Below are 24,752 nucleotides of genomic sequence, written 5' to 3' on the forward strand. Positions count from 1 at the left end.
CTCGTTTCGCCAGCATGGTCTTGACTCCTGTCGAAGAGCGTTGTCCTTTGCTGATCCCCGGACATAGGTCTGTAGATGGACCGGTTTTGGAGATAGAGGGGGGGGGCCGAGACTCGAAGGGTAGTAGATATCCCTCCCGAAGGACGTCTACTATCCAGTTCTCGGCGGCCGTAGCGCTGCCAAGTCAGCCCAATGGCTCGCCAGGCACCCCCCCACACTTCCGGCAGCAGGTGAGGGGGAACGCCGTCCCTAGCGTTTCCCTCCTCGTTTCGACTTCTTCCCACCACCTCCTCGGGGAAAGGAGGGTTGGGGGAGGAGGGCTGATTATGGCCTCCTCTAGCAGAAGTTGAAACAGCAGGAGTCTTCGCACGGGGCTTGGACGGTGCAACCGTCTTCGCCGCCGTGGAAGCGCTAGCCAAGCTCTTTGGCTTGGCCGCAGTCGCTCGAGATTGCCCAGTAACCTTCGAGACTGCCTGGTGAACTAAGCGGTCACTGTCATCAGTGCGCCGCCTTTCCACCGCAGCGTCCACCATCTCTCCGGGAAAGGGAAAGAGCTGGGGAACTCCTAATGGGTCCATTGCGAAGCCCGAGTGCCGCCTCACGCCCAGCCCCCTTGGTCACTCGGGTAAGGACTGCGTCCCTACGTCGGAGAACCAAGTTGGCCCCACGGTTAGCAGTCTGATGGGCGAGGTAAGAGATCGCTCTTCCTCCAGACTGGCACAGTCTCCTGAAAGAAGCGTCGTCTTCGAGAGCAGAACTCCCAGAGCCGGCCGCTACTTTGGATATTGTGAGGGACCACAAAATCCAGCCAAGAGACTGCCTGGAATGCTGCCATAGCGGTAGATTCCAGGGCAAGTGACTCCTGCTGCGAGAACCAGAGGTTCTCCGACAGGAGCTGCTGCAGGGACACACTGGAGTCAGCCTCGCTAACTCCGGGTTAACCTGTTTAGGCAGTATCGGGTCTTCCGAAGGCACGTAGAATCGCCTCTGACGCTGTAGAGGGGGAGGAAGCAGCTTAGAAGACCGTCCGGATTTCAGCGAATCCTCCGTCCTGAGACGAGATTCTCAACTTGATCCAGGACTGAGGTCTGCAAGCTCTGATCGCGGTAACCCCACCATCATTTTGGGTTCCCTCTTGGGACCCCAAAATGATTCGAGCCGGGACGTGGGGCTCTGCCGGGTGGTAGCGGCGATCCTTCCGCAAGGTCATTATGCTGACGCAATCAGCTTAATGACCTCTGCAAAGTTCCTCTGTATCTCGGGAGTTACTGCGTCTTGTGGAGTAGGGACCGTCCCAGTCCCTCCAGCAAGAACAGGTCCCGCGATACTCCTCCTTCAGAAGGAGGAACAGCGGCAGACCCTTGACGGTCGCCTCCAACTACTTGCGCGTATGTTCTGGTCGGGTCCCTCCTAAAACCGTGCCTGAGCCATACGGCGTCATAGCGGGGTCACGAGCGGCGCACCTCTCGTGATCACTCCTCGGTACCTCGCTCCTCCCGGTATAGCCCGAGGAGGTTGAAGGTACGGGAGAGGCAGACCTGACGCTCCCCCCTCGCTCGCTGGCAGGACAGCGTGCGTGGAGGGCTGCTGCTGATCGTCAACCCGCCCGGTTGGCGATCGAGCAGCAGGCCTAGCCTTGCCGCTCGCCTGGGGCGAGAGGCTCGGCTGAGAACGTCGAGACTGATCTCTAGCGTCAGGCGAAGCTGTTGCTGGTCACGTCTCCGCCCGGTCCCTATGGGAGCGGCGGTAGGTGACCTGCTAGGCTCTCTGTCGCGGCGAGACCGCCCAGCGTCCTCTCGGCGCGCGAGCCGCTGGTACCAGCCGTGGCTGGTACCGACGGCCGCGGGGACCCCTTCCTCGCCTCAACCCGTGGCTGGTCAGCGACCGTCACGTCAACCCAAGAGCATCCAGTTGATCGCTGCGAGAGCGTCCACTGGCCTGGGAGAGAGTCGTGCGCACGACTCTCGCCAGTCTTCTGCTCCGCGCCGCTGTCTTGACGGCGAGCGAGCTCGGACGTCAAGACTTTGGCTGGACGGTCTCCCGTGGAAGAGCGTCCACTCGGTACTTCTCGCGAACGAGAAGCAGCCGAGACGGAACCTGGTTTAGCGGCAGAACCGCTAACACCAGGTGAGGACGTACCAGCCGAGGCTGGTACACCTCTGGTCCCCGTCGTCTTCTTCTTTGCAGAGGAAGAGACGGGCCCGTTCCCGAAGGCAACAGGAGGACCAGCAGAAGAGCTCCCCAGACTCGCCTGAGCGAGCCGGGCCCTTAGAAGATCCCGAAGGAGTCTTCTTAGGGGGGGAGGAGGCAGCCTTCTTCTTCTTCGGCTGTTTAGCCTTAGAAGTCGAAGGGGAAGAGGAGGCAGCAGACGACGAAGACGACGACGAAGACGACGACGACACCTTCCTCTCCTTCCTCTTCTTCTTCGCCAGGCTCCGCAGGATCAGACGTCAGGTATTCCATCCAGGAGGGAGCCGGGGCAGTTGCCGAAGCAACAGGGCCCGACTGCACCTGTCCGGAAAGACCTGAGACTGTGACAGCACCACCAACAGCAGGAACAACAGGAACAGGTCCAGGAACAGCAGGAACAGCAGGAACAGCATGCACATTATCTGAAAGGGAAGGAGCAGCAGGGACAGCAACAGGTACGGCAGGCACGGCAGGTACCGCAGGAGAGCCAGGCGTCCTGTCGGCAGCTACCGTCATTCTCGGCACTGGCGGCAGGTCCAGGGGGGTACTCTTGGGGCAGCGGAAGTCCGGGGTCGGCAACACAAAGAACCCAGGTGGTGGTGGCACCGTCTCTTTGGTACGGCAGTAATCGGTTTGTGAATTGCAGCCGTGGGTGTCACCGACATTACATGTGGTGTATACACCAAGTGCGGTGGCATATCATAAGCTGGTGTAGATATTGTGGTAGTGGTAGTGGTTACCGTACCATGAGTGACCACTGCCGACCCCGCCAACCGCTGAATCAAACCCCTGGTATACTAGGCACTCCCTGCCAGTACCCAGCGACTCCCACACCTGTCCCAGGTCGTCCTTCGCTGATGGCACACCTGCGGAAGCAACAGTCGGGTTAGTCAGAGGGGTTTTCCTCGCGCCTGGGGGGTGGGGGAGAAGAACCCCACCCAGAGCGAACGGAAGACCCCGAATACAAACTGGACGTCCGGGTAGCGGGCGCCCTCCTCCACACTCGACGGATCGAGAGAGGAGAAGGACTCCGCTACCCCCCCCCCGCAGGGGAAGGCGCGAAACGTGGGGGCTGGCCGGGGGGCAGGAAAGAAGACGAAGTGTCCGTTACCAAAGGAGTCACTGGACTTTCCGATGACTTCTTTGGCGGCCTAAGTCTCTTCCTGCCTTCGTACAGCACCCACTGCGCCTCGGACCAATTCATACATGTTACACATGGCTCGGTGCAATGCGGGAGCATTCTCCGCCCCCGACAACCGAGTACAAACCTCATGTGGATCCACATCCACAAATGATCTGAATCCGCCGCATTTACGCCCCTCCAGCCCGGGACACCACTATCACGGGCGACTGGGGGGCGCGGTGAAATCTCCATTTCTTGATCACTCATTATTAATATGAAAAAAGAAATGTAAAGTACTTACAAGCATACACTCTCAAACACACAAGGAAAAAGAGGGCTGATACTCAAAGCAAACGACAAAGCGGGCAGAGCGATGACGAGCACGTCCTATCCTCACACGGCCGAAAGCAAGAGTGTTTTGTGATCGGACAAGCAGTTAACTACCGTTCTCCCCTTGTTCGAAGCTTACGACCGTTCCAGCTGCCGCTAGCTACTTCCTATTGTTAAAGGACCGATGGTTTGTATTACGTATCGGAACAAATTATTTTTTATGTATGCCGAATGTGCCTGGCGTTAAGTCCCGTGATAATTTCCTGGCGTTGGACAGGTACTTCAACGCCTTCAACCGAAGGGCCATACCCCGGAATAACAGTGATCGCCTCATTTTATAGTCGTACAGTGTTGGATTATATCCGTGAGCGGTGTAGTAATCTCGTGATTCCTGGAAAGAACTGTCTTTGGATGAGGGGATGATGCCTTACAAAGGACGTCTTAGTATAAAAGTGTATACCCCAAGAAGCCAAAGAAATATGGTGTGAAATTCTTTCTCATTACCGAGGCCAACACTGGATACGTTGTGGACTTTTCAGTGTATACCGGGGTCTTCTCCACGCTGCGTGACACTGTATTCAACCTTGTGGGACGTTTCCGTAACCAGGGTGATATCACCTGTTTATGGATAATTATTAATAAATCGGTTATCCCAATGGCCCAGGAACTGTATGAAGCAGGTGTTCACGTCAGTGGTACCCTTCGGTTGGTGCGTGGGGCCCCGAATGTCCTCAAGAGGTTCGCTAGTCACCATCACAACACCTGGCAAGAGGAGAGACAGAGTGGCGGCGGAAGGGCGCTGTCTTCGTCATCTGTTGGAAGGGTGTCCGACTCGTCCCCATGATTACGACGAGTCATGAACCATCCAAGAAGAGATCGTACAGCGGAAGAAGACACGTCGACAGGGCCGAGTTGTGTTTGAGGAGTTCGTACCGAGCGGCCCCCCCTACTGTCATTGGGCACTACAACAGGCACATGGGAGGAGTTGATCTCTTTGATCAGCTCATCCAGTACTATCCTTCGCCAGGAGAACCAGAAGGTGGACACAGAAGCTCCTCAAATACATCCTTCAGTTGGCCCTCCAAAATGTCTACATACTGTACTGTGGGTACCGCGGTGACAATCTTCCGATGGTTGACCCACATACAGTTCCTAGAGGTAGCCGGGAATGCCCTCATCAACTTCGATCCCGATGAGTGGCTTTCCATAACTGACCCCCTGCCCCCGAGCTGCAGATCTGCCCCTAGAGGAAAGGGCAGATAGGAGGGCCAACTTCGCTCGACCTGCCGCCGCCCCGTGCCGCCCCTGCCGACGAATGCTTGACGACGCCCCTGCTGACAACGCCCCTCTTGCTGCCGGCCCCGCCATCACCGCTTTCTCGTCGGGTAGTGGACCCTGCGTGTCGGCTGCAGCCAGGGGAACACATAATGGAGGCCTTAGAAGGGCGAAGGCAGAAACGGTGCCGGGTGTGCCATATGAATGGCAGAAGGAGAGACACCCGTTCTTCTGTCGTCTCTGCAAAGTTGCTCTTTGCAGGATAGGGGGAGTGTGACCGAAAGTACCACCACTAAGGTCATGTATTGGAGCGCTCCCCCTAAAACCGACAGCGGAGGGCGCACGGGGCCGCCGGGTCCATCAGCAGTAAGGCGCGCGTTCTCCCTCCTCCACCTGTACCTCGTCATGTCGAGTGGAAAAAAAATGCAAGACTCTTCAATGGAGGAGGGAGGAAAACAAGAATAGAACGAAGAGTCAGATTACGCGTGAGTATTCTGCATTTATTTTATATCTAGTTTTATATTTATTACAATTTTTTATATATCTAAATGTGTGCATGATAAAATAATAATAAGACATTTCATTGTATGCGAAAAGAGAAGTGTCACCTGCATTCCTTTTATTTATGTATTGGTACCAGAATCAAAGAATGCAAGTATATATATACGTTATATATATTTTATAATATACTATATATATATATATATATATATAGATATATATAATTATTTTTTTTTGGGGGGTAAGCAAATTACTTACAGTCTAGTAATATTCAATCATTTACCTTCACTTTAAAACAAATTGCAAGTCTCTAGAACAATATCTCGATTTATGGTGAATATTTGAAAAAAATATTTTTATTCCCTCCGCGCGCCGATTCTCGGCCGAAAATCTCCTCCGAAACGCGTAGGGTCACATTCTCCTAATATTTGAGCCTTTTCATATTACACATTTTTTAAAGGTTTATACATGGAAATGTGCGCAAAAACATGCACAATATAACAAAAAATATTGGAAGGTTGTAGCATTTCTCATTTTGAAATATTTGCATATAAAGTACGATAAGTACGAAAAAAACTACGATCGGTCAACTTTGACTCAACCGAAAAGGTCAAAAAACGCATTTATAACATAAAAATCTTACAGTCTAGTAATATTCAATCATTTATCTTCATTTTAAAACAAATTTCAAGTCTCTAGAACAATATCTCGATTTATGGTGAATTTTGAAAAAAATATTTTTTTCCCCTCCGCGCGCCGATTCTCGGCCGAAAATCTCCGAAACGCGTAGGTCACATTCTCCTAATATTTGAGCCTTTTCATATTACGCTTTTTTTAAAGGTTTATATATGGAAATGTGCGCAAAAAACATGCACAATATAACAAAAAATATTGGAAGGTTGTAGCATTTCTCATTTTTGAAATATTTGCATATAAAGTACGATAAGTACGAAAAAAACTACGATCGGTCAACTTTGACTCAACCGAAAAGGTCAAAAAACGCATTTATAACATAAAAATCTTACAGTCTAGTAATATTCAATCATTTATCTTCATTTTAAAACAAATTGCAAGTCTCTAGAACAATATCTCTATTTATGGTGAATTTTTGAAAAAAATATTTTTTTCCCCTCCGCCGCGCCACCCGATTCTCGGCCGAAAATCTCCGAAACGCGTAGGTCACATTCTCCTAATATTTGAGCCTTTTCATATTACGCTTTTTGTAAAGGTTTATATATGGAAATGTGCGCAAAAACATGCACAATATAACAAAAAATATTGGAAGGTTGTAGCATTTCTCATTTTTGAAATATTTGCATATAAAGTACGATAACGTACGAAAAAAAAACTACGATCTTGTTTCAACTTTGACTCAACCGAAAAGGTCAAAAAACGCATTTATAACATAAAAATCTTACAGTCTAGTAATATTCAATCATTTATCTTCAATTTAAAACATATTGCAAGTCTCTAGAACAATATCTCGATTTATGGTGAATATTTGAAAAAAATATTTTTATTCCCTCCGCGCGCCGATTCTCGGCAGAAAATCTCCGAAACGCGTAGGTCACATTCTCCTAATATTTGTGCCTTTTCATATTACGCTTTTTTTAGAGGTTTACATATGGAAATGTGCGCAAAAACGTGCACAATATAACAAAAAATATTGGAAGGTTGTAGCATTTATCATTTTTGAAATATTTGCATATAAAGTACGATAAGTACGAAAAAAACTACGATCGGTCAACTTTGACTCAACCGAAATGGTCAAAAAACGTATTTGTAACATAAAAATCTTACAGTCTAGTAATATTCAATCATTTATCTTCAATTTAAAACATATTGCAAGTCTCTAGAACAATATCTCGATTTATGGTGAATATTTGAAATAAATATTTTTATTCCGTCCGCGCGCCGATTCTCGGCCGAAAATCTCGGAAACGCGTAGGTCACATTCTCCTAATATTTGAGCCTTTTCATATTACGCTTTTTTTAGAGTTTTATATATGAAAATGTGCGCAAAAACATGCACAATATAACAAAAATTATTGGAAGGTTGTAGCATTTCTCATTTTTTTTATATTTGCATATAAAAAAAAATTTTAAACAAAAATTCAACATTCGGTCAACTTTAACTCGTTCGAAATGGTCGAAAACTGCATTTGTAAGCTAAAACTCTTACAGTATCGTAATATTCAATCATTTTCCTTCATTTTGAAACAAATTGCAAGTCTCTATAACAATATTTCGATTTATGGTGAATTTTTAAAAAAATTATTTTTTTACATCCGCACGCTACGAATTCATGCATCATTTTGTGATAATAATTTATAAATGTTCATGCCTTTATGTTTAAAATGTGTATGAAAATGTATTACGTATAAGGTATTTTTATTTCTGCACAGAAATATGATACGAAGGCAGCTTTTGAAACTGCCCTTCACGTTATCAAATACGATGCTTTTTCATGTGAGCCACCGCCTGCCGCTCTTCCGAAAATATAGTTAAAAAAAAGTGCAAATTAGCGATTGATGTGTCGATTTTATAAATGTTCGTGCTTTTATGTTTAAAATGTGTATGAAAATGTATTATGTAAAGAGTATTTTTATTTCTGTGCAGAAATATGATAAAAAGGCAGCTCTTGAAACTGCTCTTCAAGATATCGAATACGATGTTTTTTTCCATGTTCGTTCTCGTAAGCCGCCGTCTGCCGCTCTTCTGAAAATATTGAGTTGAAAAGAGGGCAAATTTAGTGATCGATGTGTCGATGTTTTAAATGTTTATGCTTTTGTGTTTAAAATGTGTATGAAAATATATTACGTATAGGTTATTTTTATTTTTGTACATAAATAAGATACAAATTAAGGCAGCCTTTGTAACTACGCTCCACATTGACAGGGGATGTTTTTTCATGTTATTTCTTGTCCGCCACGGTTCCGAAAAATGCACGGTGTTATTTTATTTAATTATGCATCTTTTCCCTAAATCCTTTAAAAAGTTATAGTACATTATTTCACTGTATCCAATAATACTGTATGTATTCTCATATTATTGTATTATAAAATACTACGGAAAATTTAAGCTAGTATTCCGCGGAGCGGCCAATGTTGTGGTTTGAAATCAGCTGATGGCAAATACAAGTTTGTTTTGCCATAACCCAATTCTGAGCGAATTCTCTTGCTTCTAGTTAGCATAAACGAATATCTAGATACTTGACTTATATGAGACAAAGTTATTTTTCCTTATACAACGTGTTTTTAGGGGGAAATATGAATTGAATATGTCTCGTTGTGAATGTGAACTATTTTTTTTTGCGTTAACAGATTGCGTTGGCGGCATTTTTATTGCGTAAAAATACCACAAGATTCCGTTCACAATTCTCCTTCATATCATCGTAATACGAACTTTACATTATTTATCTTATATCGGCGTGAAACCAACAGTAAGACGTGTTCTTTCAAGCACAGTAGTTTTGATTAAAATTATTTTATCTCAATTTTATATACGTACGGTTGTGTTTGATGGCATACGTTTACTGGAAACTTATCCTTGTCGCCGATGTACGAGAATAGTCATTAGCACCTTGAACAGTTTTCTCAGCTTCAGTTATAACTAGGTTTAAATTTAACAGTATATTTCCCGATTGTTCGTTGATCTATATTGATCTTTGATCTATAGCGAATAAAGTTATTACATTAAGATATCTCAGTTCTATTCTATACATAACGCCATTTATAACAACTACGGTAATAGTGTACTGTAGTACGAAGATTGAAATACAAGCCAAACGGATGTTATCCAATTCGGTTGTATTTAGAAAAAAAAAAAGTAGTTTCTCGTTCGGTTGTTCATGGCTGTACACGTTCACACAACGAGTATAACGTTAAAACCACACTTTCATCATTCTCCTTTGCTGTTATGTTACTAGAAGATGGATAAAGTTAGGCTATTGTAATTTGGTCTCTCATAAAATCAGACTATCATAAGACGAATGATCGTAACTTGAACACTACAGCTACCTGTACACTGTATAAACTTTATTATATCTTTACATACTCTAGACACCCAAAGGATTAAAGCTAGGCTTTTTTCACTTTACAGTATTTATAATGCTATAATGTACGGTACAGTACTACTATACAGTAAATTCTATAGTACGTACTATACTGCATAAATGTAATTTTACTTATTGCGCCATTATGGAATTATGGCGCCTTTGAGTGGTCTAGAGTTTCGAAAGACGCTGTGCAGCGGCCGTAGGCTTTAAAATCGCTTAGCGTCGGCGGCCAGGAATGGAACCCCTGCCGCTAACCGGGGCCGCCTGTATTCAGTTTGAAATATTTTTCTTCAAATATATTAATCATAAGTAAACCAACAGACAAGCCAATTACTAGATCCTTCTGGACAGTATATTTGGGGGTATAAAATGTAACAAAGTTATAATCATCCTCATGTTTCACAAATAGTACACCTGTTCAGGGCACTGTCAATCCTTAAGCAGAAATGCAGGCATAACTGACATAAGAGGACTTCAATTTTTATACAGATATATCTGACATTCAAATAACTTTACTAATAAGTATAACACTACAGCAATATAACTTACACGTCCAAGGAAAGTAAAACAGTTGTGACTTATTTACACAACTCTGAGTTAAACGCAACATAAAGAGAGAAGAGAAAAAAAAACCATAAAATGAAAATTAAAATATTGACAAATGGTGGCCAAGAGAAAGGCTATTCAGTGCCGACAATCTAGCCTAGCCTAGGTTTTGAAAACCTTGAAATCTACGGCTAAAAACAATAAATAAGGCTTAAATATAGTAATTTGTAAAGAAAAGCTATACAGTTGAACCTCTTAAAAACGGCATTCTATGATTTGGAAACTTCTGTGGTTCAGCTTCATTCAGCTGCCATTTGTTCGTTGCACAGCCAACAGGGTGGAGCCATGTATTGTTTACAACTTCAAAACAGCAAAAATTATGCCATATCTCCTTTGTTTTTATGAAAATAATTCTTTGTAATGAAATGAAAATGTGTGAATTCTTAGTAATGAAAAGAAAATGTGCAGATTCTTAGTAATGAAAAGAAAATGTGTGAATTTAAATACATTTTTTATATTAACTTGAAAATAAATATATTTTTTTAAATATTTCACTTGAGAAATCTCTACCAAGTCAAAACTTTTTAATCAAAACAATGAGACATTTGGCATGCACAAATTCCTTAATCTTAGTATGTTTGAAAGACTTATATGTGATACATGTTTGGTCATTTCTTTTATACAACTGGGTATTTACATATTCGAAGTCACCCATGAGATAGACGAAACTAGAGGTAAGAAGTGCAAACGTAAATCTTTATCTATGGTAAAAAATTGTTTATCCCATTACCAAATAGTTTAGTGTTCACTTTCCTAAACAGATGGCAGTGTGCTTTGTTTACGTTTTGACAGCGGCATTCAAATGCACTGTGATCACCGAAATTCATTCAGTTTTTTCATCTCATTACCCTCTACAATCAAAATAAATGACGAAGAAACTAATAGCAATAATTATGAAACACCAAATTTAGGATATGAAAGTCACCAATAATAATGTGAGGTCTGAGAAAAGTTTAGTAATGTATTGACTTACTATTAGGCTAACTCGGGAATGTAGGCTAAATGTGTTAAATAAAGAACACTATTTTAAAGAAAATTATTATACACCATGAAGTTATGAAACAAATTTAAAATATATGAATAATAAAATGATAAAAAGCATTGTCAGAACTTAGCCAAGTAGTAGGCTATGTCGGAAACTAGTTGTGTATAATGTATGACTGAAAATTAACGCTATTAATCGAAATAAGAGAATAACACACTTAACAAAAAATTCGTTTAACGACATGGTCCCTGGAACGGAACCAGGTCATTAAACGAGGAGTACCTGTACATAGAAATACATATTACAACTTATGTGCACAGTACTTGAAAATTAAAAATAACTTCTAATATAGACCACAAACTAAACACATTTACAAAAGTGGATACATACCTGTGTTTCGGATCCATATATATTGTAAGTGGCTGAACTCGGTTCACATAGAAAACATGTGCTACTTTCCTACTAAGGATCATGGTGACTTCCTGGAAAAATCTTTCAAAGTTCCACATCCTTTGTGGATCCACTTCTAAAAGACCAGCTAACAAAGGCGTAACCAGCTTCCTAAGCCCCCTGAAATCATTTCAGAGGCAGAGATAGTAGTACTATATAAAATCAATATGCCAATATCCTTGATACAGTTGTTTCAACAACAAAAATTTCATACTTGCAATTTCACATTCTACATGGGAAAAGTGAAGGGTGCATTGCAATTTCTTTCTTTCATGCAATAGTAAATGTAAAACTTACAAACTAAGCTGGCACGTTTCAGGGAGCTCTGTACACCATTCAATTGGTCCGTTTTCTGATGTCTGTACCCCAGATATAACACCAGGCTCCTTTTCTGTTGTGATGTGGTACATGGTTTCTTTATTTCGACGGCCTCCGTATGGTCGAAAAGGAAGCTGTCCAGTAGCTACATGGTACAATGTTACACCTGATACAAAAAAAACAATAAAATAAAAGACTTTGACAATGAGAAAAATAAACTGGTTCTTTTGGTATATAAATGATTTAGTTTCAATGAGCAAAAGCACAAGTCATAATCCTAAAATGAATGCAAAGAAATACCTTACTCCAAGGACCCTAATGTTAACAACATAAGGAAATATATTTCAAAAGATTCTTCAAAAAAGATGTCTGGTGCAAGTTTTGTTAGTGATGATAAAATCAATGCATGTATATGGCTATATCTGATATGAAATATTTTTTTTATCACATACTACACTACTGTACTTTAGTTCCAATATATGTAGCTTAATCAGTGATAACCCGTGTGTTGAAAATTGACGGTTATACCTCTGCCCAACAAGTGAACCTTCCTACTAAATAAAACAAGCAATCTTTAAGAGAAAAATAAGATTACAGTATATTGAGAAAAAGACAGTTTACTAATACTTAATTCTTAAAGTGAACCGCATTCCTAACAAAATTCCACATTTAAGAAAAATATGTGTAACAAAGATATTTTTCTACTATATAAGGGACCAAATAGTCTAAATAAGTGTTTCCAACAGTGTATCCCCTGCAAGGGGTACTACTTACAGAGTACCTTGCATGGCAAACTGTAGACAGTACTAAAAGGTTCTGCTGAAGCCCTCTGGCTCCAGCTGAATTGCCCTCTACCTTTTATTTTTATCTGTTCCTTTTGGCCTTTTCCTACTTTGCTGTCCAACTTTAATTTTGTTTTGCTCCCTACTTATCATTCACAAATGAATACCGTGGTACCTCGTTTGTTGAACGTTTCTTATGTAGAACTTTCCATTTTTCAAACAAAAGTTTTGAGAACATTTTGTATTGTTTGTTGAACAAATGCTCGTACTTTGAACTGACTGATTATCTAGTTATACTTGTATTTGACAGATATTGGGGTATTATAGTTCAAAACTATTAATTTTTTCTTTTCTTTTTCATTTACAATATATAGTTTACTGATAACAATATTCTACAAAATAAATAGAAGTATACAGCATTTAATATAAAATTTAGCTTTCAATATAACATTTAGCATAAAAGATGTATAAAATTGTATGTAACCGCGGTGACGTCACTCCCAACTGACTTGAGGCTGAACGAGGAAGCGTTGATATGTTGAGGAGAGAAGAGAGGTAAAATATTACTGTATATATGTAAAAGCAATAACAATTCATATATAAGGGGAATTTCCCAATAAATTTAACGTAAGATAAAATATGAAAACAATCAAATGCAATAAAAAAAAAAAAAAAAAAAAAAAAAAAAAAAAAAAAAAAGGTAAAAAAAAAAAAAAAAAAAAAAAAAAAAAAAAAAAAAAAAGGTCTTAATTGAGCCAGTGTTCGGTGCGCCGAGTGAGACGGTCTAGTTGAACAATATTAACAAAATAGTAAATGAAAGAACAAAGCTTTTCACAATAAAATTTAGCACAAATGGTTAACAAAATCATTCGTCATTGCGATGATACACAGCTAACTTGAGGTAGAGGGAGGGAGCGCTTATATTTTTGAGGAATAATGAATGGTTGATTTTAAGTTATCGTGTGTCGTGGTATTGTTGAGGAGAGAAGATAGTAAAATCTTTGCTAAAATATGTACATAAAAGCAGTACCAATTCACATAAAAAAATGACAAATTTTCCAAGACAATTTGTATTTTTCATAGCAACAAACCTGAGGTCTTAACAATAGGATCATTTCTAGCTCCTAGCTGGTCCGGTTAAAGAGCAGATGAAAGCAAGGAATCTTGTGATATCTGGCACCGCATGCGTAGATCGGGTGAAGAGTGGTCAAGGACCACGCACCTACGCCACTGCGTCAGTCTTTCCCGAATCAGGATGTCTTAACAAACAGAGGGGCAGGTAGAGGCGGGCAGTATAATGTTAAGACCTCAGGTTTGTAGCTATGAAAAATACAAATTGTCTTAGAAAATTTGTCATTTGTTCATATGTGAACAAACCTTCGGTCTTAACAATAGGACAGACTCATACTTGGAGGGAGGTACCAAACATCCTAAACCAGCTGGGGGCCTACCCTCCAGTCCAGCTTCCAGAAGAAATGACTTCTGGAGATGGACTGAAGCCTATTGAGAAGCTAGATAAATTGATATCTTACCACTCAGACCCTGAGTGACGTACAATGATATATGGGAGAATCATTGTAAAGGGAACCAAAGAGAAACTTTGACTGTCCAATAGCAAACCAATACACCAGGGTTTGTACTACTCCCAACTCCTCCTTGCCAAGGAGTGGAGCATATACTACCGAATAGAGGGTTTGATATTTTCATATTAAGCGAACACACTATCAGTATGACTACCTTACTCACCTGTATCATACCAGTCCAGCGAATGACATGTCTATTCGTTAACCCGCCCGAAGGAAGAAGGAAACGTACAAGAGAAAGGAGACCAGCAAACTCACTCATTTTCTCATCGACACGATCATCTTAGGTAAGATACAAAAGTGCCCTGTTAAGGGCAACTATGAGTTACACAACCTGTATGGCAGCCACCACAGGACCCAGGGAAAATGTATCCGAAGATACCCAAGTACATACCAGCGCTCAGCACTCAATGTACAGCCAAGTTCTTTTTGAAAGCAGAGAGGGACCAATAACCCTAATGTCATGTGCTCTAGCCTGCACAGATGTGGTGGTGGAATCATCAAGAGTAAGTATGCCTGTCTGATGGCTTCCCATATCCGTAAAGAGATAGTATTCTTAGACACCTATTTCTTCGTACGGCCTGTGCTAGCAAAAAGTCTGCGGCAGCCTGGTCTAAGGTGCCGAGTCCTTTTACGATAGCAACGCAGGGCCCGGACAGGGCACAACTAAAGCTCTTGAGCATCACCACCCACAAAGTCATTCAGTGATGGAATGGAAAATGAAGTGAACTTGTCATCACGGACAGAGGGATTTTGGGTCTTGGCCCCGAATTCCGGGACAAATTCGAAGGACACCGACCCCCAACCCCTGGTGTGCTTCACATCATAGCTTAGACCGTGGAGCTCTCCTACCCTCTTGGAAGATGTCAAGGCCAGAAGGAAAACTGTCTTGAGCGTCAAGTTCCTGTCAGATGAGTGATGCAAGGGCTCGTATGGACTCTTAGTGAAGCTCTTGAGAAACAAAGAAACATCCCATGTCGGAGGATTGAGCTCCCTAGGAGAACTCAACTGCTCAAACCCCTTAACTAGTAAGGAAAGTTCCCAGGAAGAGGAGATGTCGATACCTCTAAAGTGTAACACCAACCTCAGGGCTGTCCCTGGTTAAGCACCCCTTCCTAATGGGCACAGAAAAAACGGAAACGGAACCAAACGATTCTCGTTTCCTTTTGGATGATGTGGCGGGATCACAAGCTGAATAAAAAAACCTGGCTAAATCCCCCCCCCCCCCCCCTCCCATAAACCTAATCACTCCAGCCGCCCAACTCACCCCAGTCACACTTTCCTCTTGTGGCGGGATGACAAGCTAGAAAAAAAACAAGTGGCAAAAAACCCCCCACATTAACCTAATCGATCCAGCTGCCAAACCCACTCTCAGTCACACTTTCTTCTTTACACAACAAAATACACCAGAACAATTGACCTACACCTATACAAAACAAAAAAAAAAAAAAAAAAAAAAAAACAAAAAAAAAAACCAAAAAAAAAAAAAAAAAAAAAAAAAAAAAAAAAAAACATGTAACTTACCAACTCCAGATATTCCAGGGCTATCCTGTGCTGTCCACTGGTCGTGGTCACAGAGATATAAACAACCACAAGCCAAAACCAAGAGCCACAACACAACAACAACAACAACCAAGGACCATAACTCAACACAACACCCAAGGACCACAACCCAACAACACAACAACAAACAAGGAACACAACCACAACTCAACAACACAAAATAAAAGGCAACACAGACACCCACTAACAACACCAAGAAATCAAACAACAAAGACAACACAGCAAGGCACAACTGATTATATATTGTATAATTGTTATGGGTATAGATAAGTGTGATTATATATTGTATAATTGTTATGGGTATTTTATGCATTGTTGAAATATGGTGGGTGTCCTATATATAGACAGCATGTGGTAGATTCTAGAAGGTGTCTGTTGATGTATTTAAGTTGTGTTGTGACGTCATAGGCTGTGACGTCATAGACAAGATGGCGGCGGCGTCGGCAGGATGTAAAAACAATAACACGGGGTTAGTAGAAAGCACGTGTGGTGGTGTGTGGTTGGTAGGGGAGAGCTCTCTGTCTGGTAGGAGTTGTTTTTTGGGTCGTAAAGTCTTGTGGTGCTGGTGTTTTAAGGTGATTTCTGGAGTGTACTGGAGTTGGAGAAAGCGTACAGGTGGGGGGTAGATATCATTTTTTTAGAGAAAGAAAGGAAAGAGTTAGGCTAGGCCAAAATTCAAACTGGTAGCAGAGCGTGGTTGATCAAAGATGCCTGGATCCGACAGTGAACAAAGGGAGACTACTAGATGGAGAAGGGAATGTCCTAGGTTTAGCGGGATACAAGAAGAATACAAAGAATGGAAAGGTCAAGCCGAAGATTGGCTATTGTTGTATGGAGAAGATACAAAATACCCGGCGATAGAAATGAGAATGAGCTTAAAAGGGAAAGCCCGAGAGCTAGTGGAAGCATTAGATAAAGATAAACTTACTGGTACAGAGGGTCCAAAGTTAATCCTAGAGAAAACTAGATAAAGCCTATCTAAAAGACTCGGTAATGGAGAATTACGGTAGAATAAAAAGATACCTTCTAATAAGAAGAGAATCTAGTGAAAATATGGCGGACTATTTAATTAGATACGAGAAGGCAGCATCTGAGTGTGAAAGAGCAATGGGGGAAAGGCGCGCTTGAAGGCGAAGTCAAGGGGTAATCATGTAATAGAGCAAGCAAATCTCACGGAAAAAAATCCAAAAACAAATGGTATTATCGGCTTGTGGGCAAAGAAAAGCTAGAGTACGGAACAGTGTCGCAAACAATGAAAAGACTATTTGAGGGATTAGGGACTAAAGAGGAACGGGCGGAATGGTGGGGTTCGTCAGAAGGCAATGCCAGTTCTGGAGAGGGAGGGAAAACCAAAGATATCGGGGAAGATGGAACCGAGGAAGGGGTGGTAGAAATCCTATAAACAAAGAAGGAAGGTAACAGTATGTGCAATATGCAGCTCAGAATGGCATTGGGCTAGGGATTGTCCTCAGAATTTTCATAATAGGAAGAAAACTGAAACAAGACTAGAAGAAAATAAGGTAAAAACAGAAAATGGGACAGAAGAAGAAGAGGTTTATGTAGGAGAAGTTAATAAAATAGTGGAAGCATCATGGGAGGTGGTTGATGCAATTTTGGACACAGGGTGTAAATCAACAGTTTGCGGGGAATTGTGACTAGCACGTATTGTCATGGATTTGAGTCAGGAGAGTTGAGGAGAATGAGGGACACTAGGACAGAGTCTAATAAAGTGTTTAATTTTGGTGAGACATCTTATAAGTCCAGAGGAATAATAGAAATACCTGTGATACTAAAAAACAGAAAGTTTTATTTGAAGACGGAAATTCTGCAAGGTGATATACCCTGGCTGATAGGTAAGCAAACCATGAGTAAAATGGGTATGACCCTAAATTTGAAAGAAAGTTGTGTCATAGTAGAAGTATTAGGGGGAATGAAAGTTAGAGTAAGAGAAGACGAACAGGGTCATTTAAGAGTGCCTATAAGGAGGAGGAAGGTAGAAGAATTATTACTGGAGGGTTGGAAGGGAAAGAATCCGAGGGAAATTAAGAACACAATGAAGAAATTACATTTACAGTTTGGTCATGGAAGTGGAGATAAAATATGGAAAGCTAACAGAGGAACACATGGAAGTAATGGGTTAATCGAAAAAGAAAAAGAGGAAATAAGAAAGTTACTAACGGAACTGATTAAAAATTGTGAGGTTTGTAAAAAATACAAAAGAAACCCCGCCAAACCGGTAGTAGGCTTTTCTTGGAGTAAAACGTTCAATGAAGTCGTAGCGATGGATGTGGGAGAGATAGAAGAGAGAAAGTTCTTGGTAATAGTGGATATGGCAACGAGATATTGTTCAGGCCTGTTGGATAAAAGATAAGAAACCAGAAACTATAATAAAGATACTTTTTGAGTGCTGGTTTGCTATATTTGGAGCACCCTCCAAAATATTGTCAGATAATGGGGGAGAATTTCAAAATGAAAAAGTAAGGAGGATGGCAAGAAAAATGGAATATTAAAGTATTAGCCACAGCATCAGAATCTCCGTGGAGCAACGGATTATGTGAAAAGACCGTAGGCATGATCAAGGGAAGTGTAAGGAAGATGATGGAGGAAGAGGAAGTAGATTGGTCCCTAGCTTTGAAATGGGTAGTGAGTGCTAGGAACTGTTTAATGAATAATGGAGGTTTCTCTCCCAACCAATTAGTATTTGGAAAAAACCCTTCACTGCCTAACCTAATAGGAGAAGAAAGTTCTAGTCCTGCAAGCAGAGAAAAAGGGATGGAAGAGGGTATGGTAAGGGACACACTGAATGCATGCACAAGGCCAGAGAAGCATTTATAAAAAATGAGTCCTGTAATAAAATAAGAATAGCGCTAAACAAAAACATCAGAGAACATAAATTTGAAGAAGCAGTGGTAGGAGATGAGGTATTCTATAAGAGGGAAAATGAAAATGAATGGAGAGGACCTGCTCAGGTAGTGGGAGTATCGGGGAAAACAATAATAGTCAAAACATGGGGATTCTTTAAGAGAAGTAGCTAGGATACATGTGACAAGGATTCAACGACGATCACCAGATACAGAAGAGATATCGGCTAGAATAGATAAATCCCATGGGGTGAAAGGTAGGTCAGATGGCCCAAATGAAGGGAAAGTAGATTGGCTGGAAGGAGAGGAGATAATGGGTGAGAGAAGGAATGCAGACACAGAAGAGACTATAGAAAGAGAGGTGATAGAGGAAACAGTGGAAGATAACGGGCAAAGTGGGTCAATAGAAAGCGAGTTAATGGAAGAGATACCAAAATTCAAAAAGGGAAATAGAGTTAGGGCTATAAACAATGATACAGGACAAGTAGAAGAATGGACTATTTTAGGTCTTGCAGAAAAACGATCAAGCCAAGCATGGCTGATTGTACAATATACGAGACTCACAGTCAGGTGACAAAGGTTGGGGTTAACGAGGATTAGTAGTAGTAAAAAAATTGAAGATGAAGAGAGGTGTTGCTGGGATTTGAAAATAGAAGCATAATGGAAGCTAAAGAAAAAGAACTTCTAAGTTGGAGAGATAACCAGGTATATGAGGAGGTAAATGATGTTGGACAAAAAGCTATATCTACAAGATGGATAGTAACTGAAAAGATAAAAGGGGGGGAAAGGATATGTAAAGCAAGATTGGTAGCTAGAGGGTTTGGAGTAAGTAAATGGCTGAGTGGGAAAAGGATGCTCCCACATGCAATGCTGAAATTTTAAAATTCTGTCTAACCATAATAAAGGTGAAAAATTGGAATTGTTATACATTGGATGTCAAAACTGCATATTTACAAGGTGACGAGATACAAAGAGAAGTGTACTTGAAGCCACCAAGGGAAGATGGTTGGAGGGGATTATGGAAGTTGAAAGAAAACAGTCTATGGGCTCAAAGGATGCAGCAAAAGCATGGTATTGTAAAGTGGTGAAAGTAGTGAAGGAGCTTCAAGGTGAGAGAAGTAGACTAGAACCTAATATATTCTTTTGGAAAAAGAACAATAAATTGGGAAGGCATTTTTGTGTACACACGTAGATGATTTTTGCTACGGAGGAACTGAAGGATTCTTAAAGGAAACGATTGGGAGATTGAAAGGGAAATTGCAAGTAGGAGAACAAGAGAGTAAAAGGTCAAGTATATAGGAGTAGTAATAGAGCAGAAGGAGAATAGATTTTCCCCTCCCTTAATCAGTGGCAGTATATAAATTCCATAAGAGAACCAGAGGCTAGAAGATATACGGGTAATAGAGTGCTAGAACAAAAAGAGTTAACAGAGTACAGATCAGTGGTAGGAGAGCTGAATTGGGTATCACTACACACGATGCCAGAAATATCATATGATATTAGCGAATTAAGTAAAGCATTTAAAGAAGGAACAACTCAGGATATGAAGAAACTTATTATTAAAAATTGTGAGAAAAACTAAGAGCATGATGGGCGAAGTTACAATAAGTGAGATGGAAGAAGAAAGGGTTTTTTATTGGGAAGCCTATGCAGACGCTTCATTTGGAAACATAGAAGATGGCCATACTCAACTGGGTTATATTATTTCTTTGACAGATGGGAAGAGGAGAAGTCCCATATGGTGGAAGTCTAGGAAATCCAGGAGAGTGGCAAAATCCACCATTGAGGCTGAAGCCCTGAGTGTTGGGGAAGCTGTAGAAGGATTGATATATTTCAAGCATTTGTGGGAAGAGGTAGTAGGAGGGAGAAATTTAGAAGCCTTGGTTAACACTGATAGTAAAACACTAATGACCGCCATCAAATCGAGCACTGGTGTAAGTAGCAAGAGATTAAAAATAGATATTGCTGCAATAGGGAAACCATTGAATCCGGGGAAATAAAGGAGGTGAGATGGATAAAAGGAAAGGAGCAAGTGGCTGATGTATTAACTAAAGCAGGAGTTTGTTTCAGGGGAATGTATTAGAAATTATGTAGAGGGTAAAGAGTTGGAGGACGAAGGAAATTAAGAGGGGAATACTAGGTTAGGAAAACAGTCGGAGGGGAGGGAGAAAGAGATAAGTGTGATTATATATTGTTATAATTGTTATGGGTATAGATAAGTGTGATTATATATTGTATATGTTATGGGTATTTTATGCATTGTTGACAAATATGGTGGGTGTCCTATATATAGACAGCATGTGGTAGATTCTAGAAGGTGTCTGTTGATGTATTTAAGTTGTGTTGTGACGTCATAGGCTGTGACGTCATAGACAAGATGGCGGCGGCGTCGGCAGGATGTAAACAATAACACGGAGTAGTAGAAAGCACGTGTTGGTGGGTGTGTGTGGTTGGTAGGGGAGAGCTCTCTGTCTGGTAGGAGTTGTTTTTTTTGGGTCGTAAGTCTTGTGGTGCTGGTGTTTTAAGGTGATTTCTGGAGTGTACTGGAGTTGGAGAAAGCGTACAGGTGGGTAGATTATTCATTTTTTTAGAGAAAGAAAGGAGTTAGGCTAGGCCAAAATTCAAAACAACAACTCTAAGCAAACAACAATAATTAAAAACAAATCAACAAACACAACTTTATCTGACCAAAATGCCTTCAACACTGCTGCTAAACACTACTGGCTGTCACAGGCTTTAACCCAAGACTGACTGAAAACACACTAAAAAACACAGAACTCTAACAATCAACAGCACCAGCAGACAGCCAGAAACCACCAACAACCAATTCAGTCATTAAATATCCATACAGCAATTACACCCTCTCCTCTCTCTCTCTCTCTCTCTCTCTCTCTCTCAGACGTTGTCAAATGGAACTCCATAACTCCTCCATACTCTTTACACTACAGCATACACGCAGGACAATTGACCTATACCTATACCTACAAAAAAAAAAAAAAAAAAAAAAAAAAAACACACACGCACACACAAAACACACGTACTTAACTCCAGATACTCCAAGCTATCCTGTGCTGTCTGCTGGTCGAGGTCACTGGAACACTAACAACCACAAGACAAAAACCAAGAACCACAACACCACAACCAAAGACCACAACCCTACAACTATAACAACAACACAACACCCAAGAACCACAAACACAAACAACAACCAAGGAACACAACCACAACTCAACAACACAGCAACAAAAAAGGAACACAACCACAACCCAAGACCACTGCACAACCAATCACCAACAACACAAAAAAAAAACCAACAACACAAAGGCAATACACACAACCCACAATCACAACAATCTAAGGAATAACCCCAACAACAACAACCCTCAACCACAACAATCACATACAACAAAAACTCAGGAACTCAAAAGCACAACAAATCCAACAATACAGGCACAACAACTCTTATGCAGCAACACCAAACTCAACAACAAATCAAAACACACAAAACTCAACTGACTTCCAGTGCCTTCAATATACTGCTCCCGACACTACTAACTGTCACCAGCTCTCACCAAAGACTGACTACACACTCACTCAAAAACACAGAACTCGATCTCTAACAGCACCAGCAGACAACCCAGAACTCTCCAACAGCCAATCCAATTGTTAACGATTCATACAGCAATTACACCCTCTCTCTCTCTCTCTCTCTCTCTCTCTCTCTCTCTCTCTCTCTCTCTCTCTCTCTCTCTCTCTCAGATGTCGTCAACTGGAACTCCATAACTCCTCCATAGTGAGAAAGGTTAAGTCTGCCATTCGCGGATGGAGAAAAACCCCATTTACGACACTAATCACAATACATCGCCCATTTGCCTTGGTAAACCACGGAGGTCGACTTTCTGAGACTGCTGGACATAAGCCCTGCTGTTCTCTGAGAAAAGCCTCTCGCTCAGAGGAGATACTTGATAGCCTCCAACCGTGAAGAGACAGGGATTCTAATGACTGGTAGAACCTTTCCGCATGGGGCTAACACAGATGTCGCCAAGGGGGAATTTCCCTCGGAACCTCTGACAACGACAGCAGAGCTGGGAACCATTCCGCCTGAGGCCACAGAGGGGCTACCAAAGTCATCCTGAGACACTGTGAACTCATTAGCCTGTTCAGAGCTCGACGGATCAAACAAAACGGAGGGAAGGCATACACCTCCAGGTTGTCCCAGGGGTGTTGGAGTGCATCCTCTGCTAATGCTAAAGGATCTGGGGATCTCCCCCAAACCTGGAAGAGCTTGTCTGCTACCACTTGATGAAGGGACCACCCTGTGCCTAGGATCTGATCCCAATGACCGAGTTTGTCTGCGACCACATTTCGTTTGCCTGGGACATACCTGACTGAGAGCTCTACCGAACTGCTGACCGCCCACTGGTGAACCTTGACAGTCAAGGCGTGAAGTCGACAAGGAACCAGGCCTCCCTGCTTGTTCACAAAGGTTACCCCCGTGGTGTTGTCCGACATGAGAACGACAGAATGACCTTCTAACTTCTCCCGAAACTCCTTCAGACCCAGGAAGGCTGCCTTCAACTCCAAGACATTGATATGTTACAGTTTGTCCTCTAAACTCCAAACGCCTGAAGCGATGAGGCCGCCTAAATGAGCCCCCCAACCTGCAAGGGAGGCATCTGAGAACAAAAGGAAGTCCGGTGGAAGAGAACACAGAGGGACACCTTTCGAAAGATTCCAGTCGTCCAACTACCAACAAAGGTTCTCTCACTTCCAGAGACAGAGGAACCTTTAACAGGGGTGAGTCCCCCGCAGGAGACCAGAATTCTCCCAATCTCCGTTGCAGAGACCGAAAATGAAGACGCCCATGAGGGACCAGCTTCCCCAGGGAAGACAACACTCCCAGAAGAACCTGCCACTGATGAGCTGACTGATGTGGTTCTGACAGGAAGTTGCGCACCACCACATGCAACTTCTCCAGTCTCTGATCCGACGGGAAAACTTTTGCCACTGTCGTATCGATGACCATGCCCAGGTAGAGATTCCTTTGACTGGGTACAAGGTTCGACTTTTCCTGGTTGACTACGATGCCCAGTTCCAGACAGAACCTAAGTAGATGATCCCTGTCCTGCTGCAGCTTTTCCCTGGAAACTGCCAAGACCAACCAATCATCAAGGTACCTCAGTAAACGGATCCCCTGAGGATAAGCCCAACTTGACACGAGACAGAAGACCCTTGTGAACACTTGAGGGGCTGTTGTCAGCCCGAAGCATAGGACTTTGAACTCGAAGACCTTGTCCCCAAGAGAGAAGCGAAGGAACTTCCTGGACGTTGGATGAATAGGGATTTGGAAGTATGATTCCTGTAAGTCTATACAGCATGAAGTCGCCTTCCCTCATGGCTGCCAACACCGAACGCGGGGTCTCCACCTTGAACCGTGTCTTCCTGATGAAGTGATTCAAGATGGATAAGTCGATCATAGGTCTCCATCCTCCCAATGCCTTGGGCACTAAGAAGATGTGACTGTAAAACCCCGGAGACAGACGCACCACTTCCTCTATGGCATTCTTGTCCAGCATCTTCTGCACTTCCTCCCGAAGAGCCAAGAACTTCAGAGAATCTGGAGGATATGCCTTCCTGAGCTGCAGCTTGTCCGACAGAGGAGGACGAGAAAGTCGAATGGCCAGTTAGATACCCCACCCGAAGAAGGACATCTACCAGAAGTCGAATGGCAGTAGATCCCCCACCCCACCCGAAGGACATCTACCACCCACTTCTCCGCCCCATAACTCTGCCACATTGGACCCAATGGCCCGCCAAGGGCAACCCTCCCCCCACCTGTTGGGGCAGGAGGGGAGGGAGGAGGGCCGCCTAAGCCCTAACCGACGGCCCCTTATACCTGCCCCTTGGGCCCCTCTTGGCTTAAAGGAACGAGAGCAAAAGGGACGTTGGTCCTCTGACCTAGGCTGAGCCGAATGGGAAGGCCCTGCCGAAATCGAACTCCTTGACGGCCTACCAGGCGACGATCTTCTTGAGTGATGCTGGACAGGGGGAGGAGGAGGAGCCGGACGTCTCTGAGGACGAGACTCCGACTTAGACACGGCCTGGTGCACCAGTCTGTCTTTGGTGTC

The 24,752-nt window shown here is 42.7% G+C and overlaps 2 protein-coding genes across 9 annotated transcripts in view; one reads left to right on the forward strand and one right to left on the reverse strand.

Moving 5' to 3' along the window:
* LOC135226495 (serine/threonine-protein kinase TBK1-like) overlaps window positions 1–12,019 on the reverse strand; it is a 99,638-nt gene extending 87,619 nt beyond the window's left edge. Inside the window, exons 1-2 of one of the 2 annotated variants that reach the window (XM_064266114.1) lie at window positions 11,815–12,019; window positions 11,458–11,637 (exon numbers count right to left, since the gene is read on the reverse strand). In XM_064266114.1, coding sequence (XP_064122184.1) covers window positions 11,458–11,637; window positions 11,815–11,927 — 293 coding nt within the window. In that variant the 5' untranslated portion in view covers window positions 11,928–12,019. The remainder of the gene's footprint in view (window positions 1–11,457; window positions 11,638–11,814) is intronic. The other variant, XM_064266122.1, reaches the window with a different exon arrangement.
* The window catches only part of LOC135226510 (inhibitor of nuclear factor kappa-B kinase subunit epsilon-like), a 282,872-nt gene that overhangs the window by 242,269 nt on the left and 15,851 nt on the right, over window positions 1–24,752 (forward strand). The gene's annotated exons all lie outside the window — the stretch shown is intronic.

The sequence above is a fragment of the Macrobrachium nipponense genome, chromosome 20 (genome assembly GCF_015104395.2).
Source record: "Macrobrachium nipponense isolate FS-2020 chromosome 20, ASM1510439v2, whole genome shotgun sequence".
Classification (NCBI taxonomy): domain Eukaryota; kingdom Metazoa; phylum Arthropoda; class Malacostraca; order Decapoda; family Palaemonidae; genus Macrobrachium; species Macrobrachium nipponense.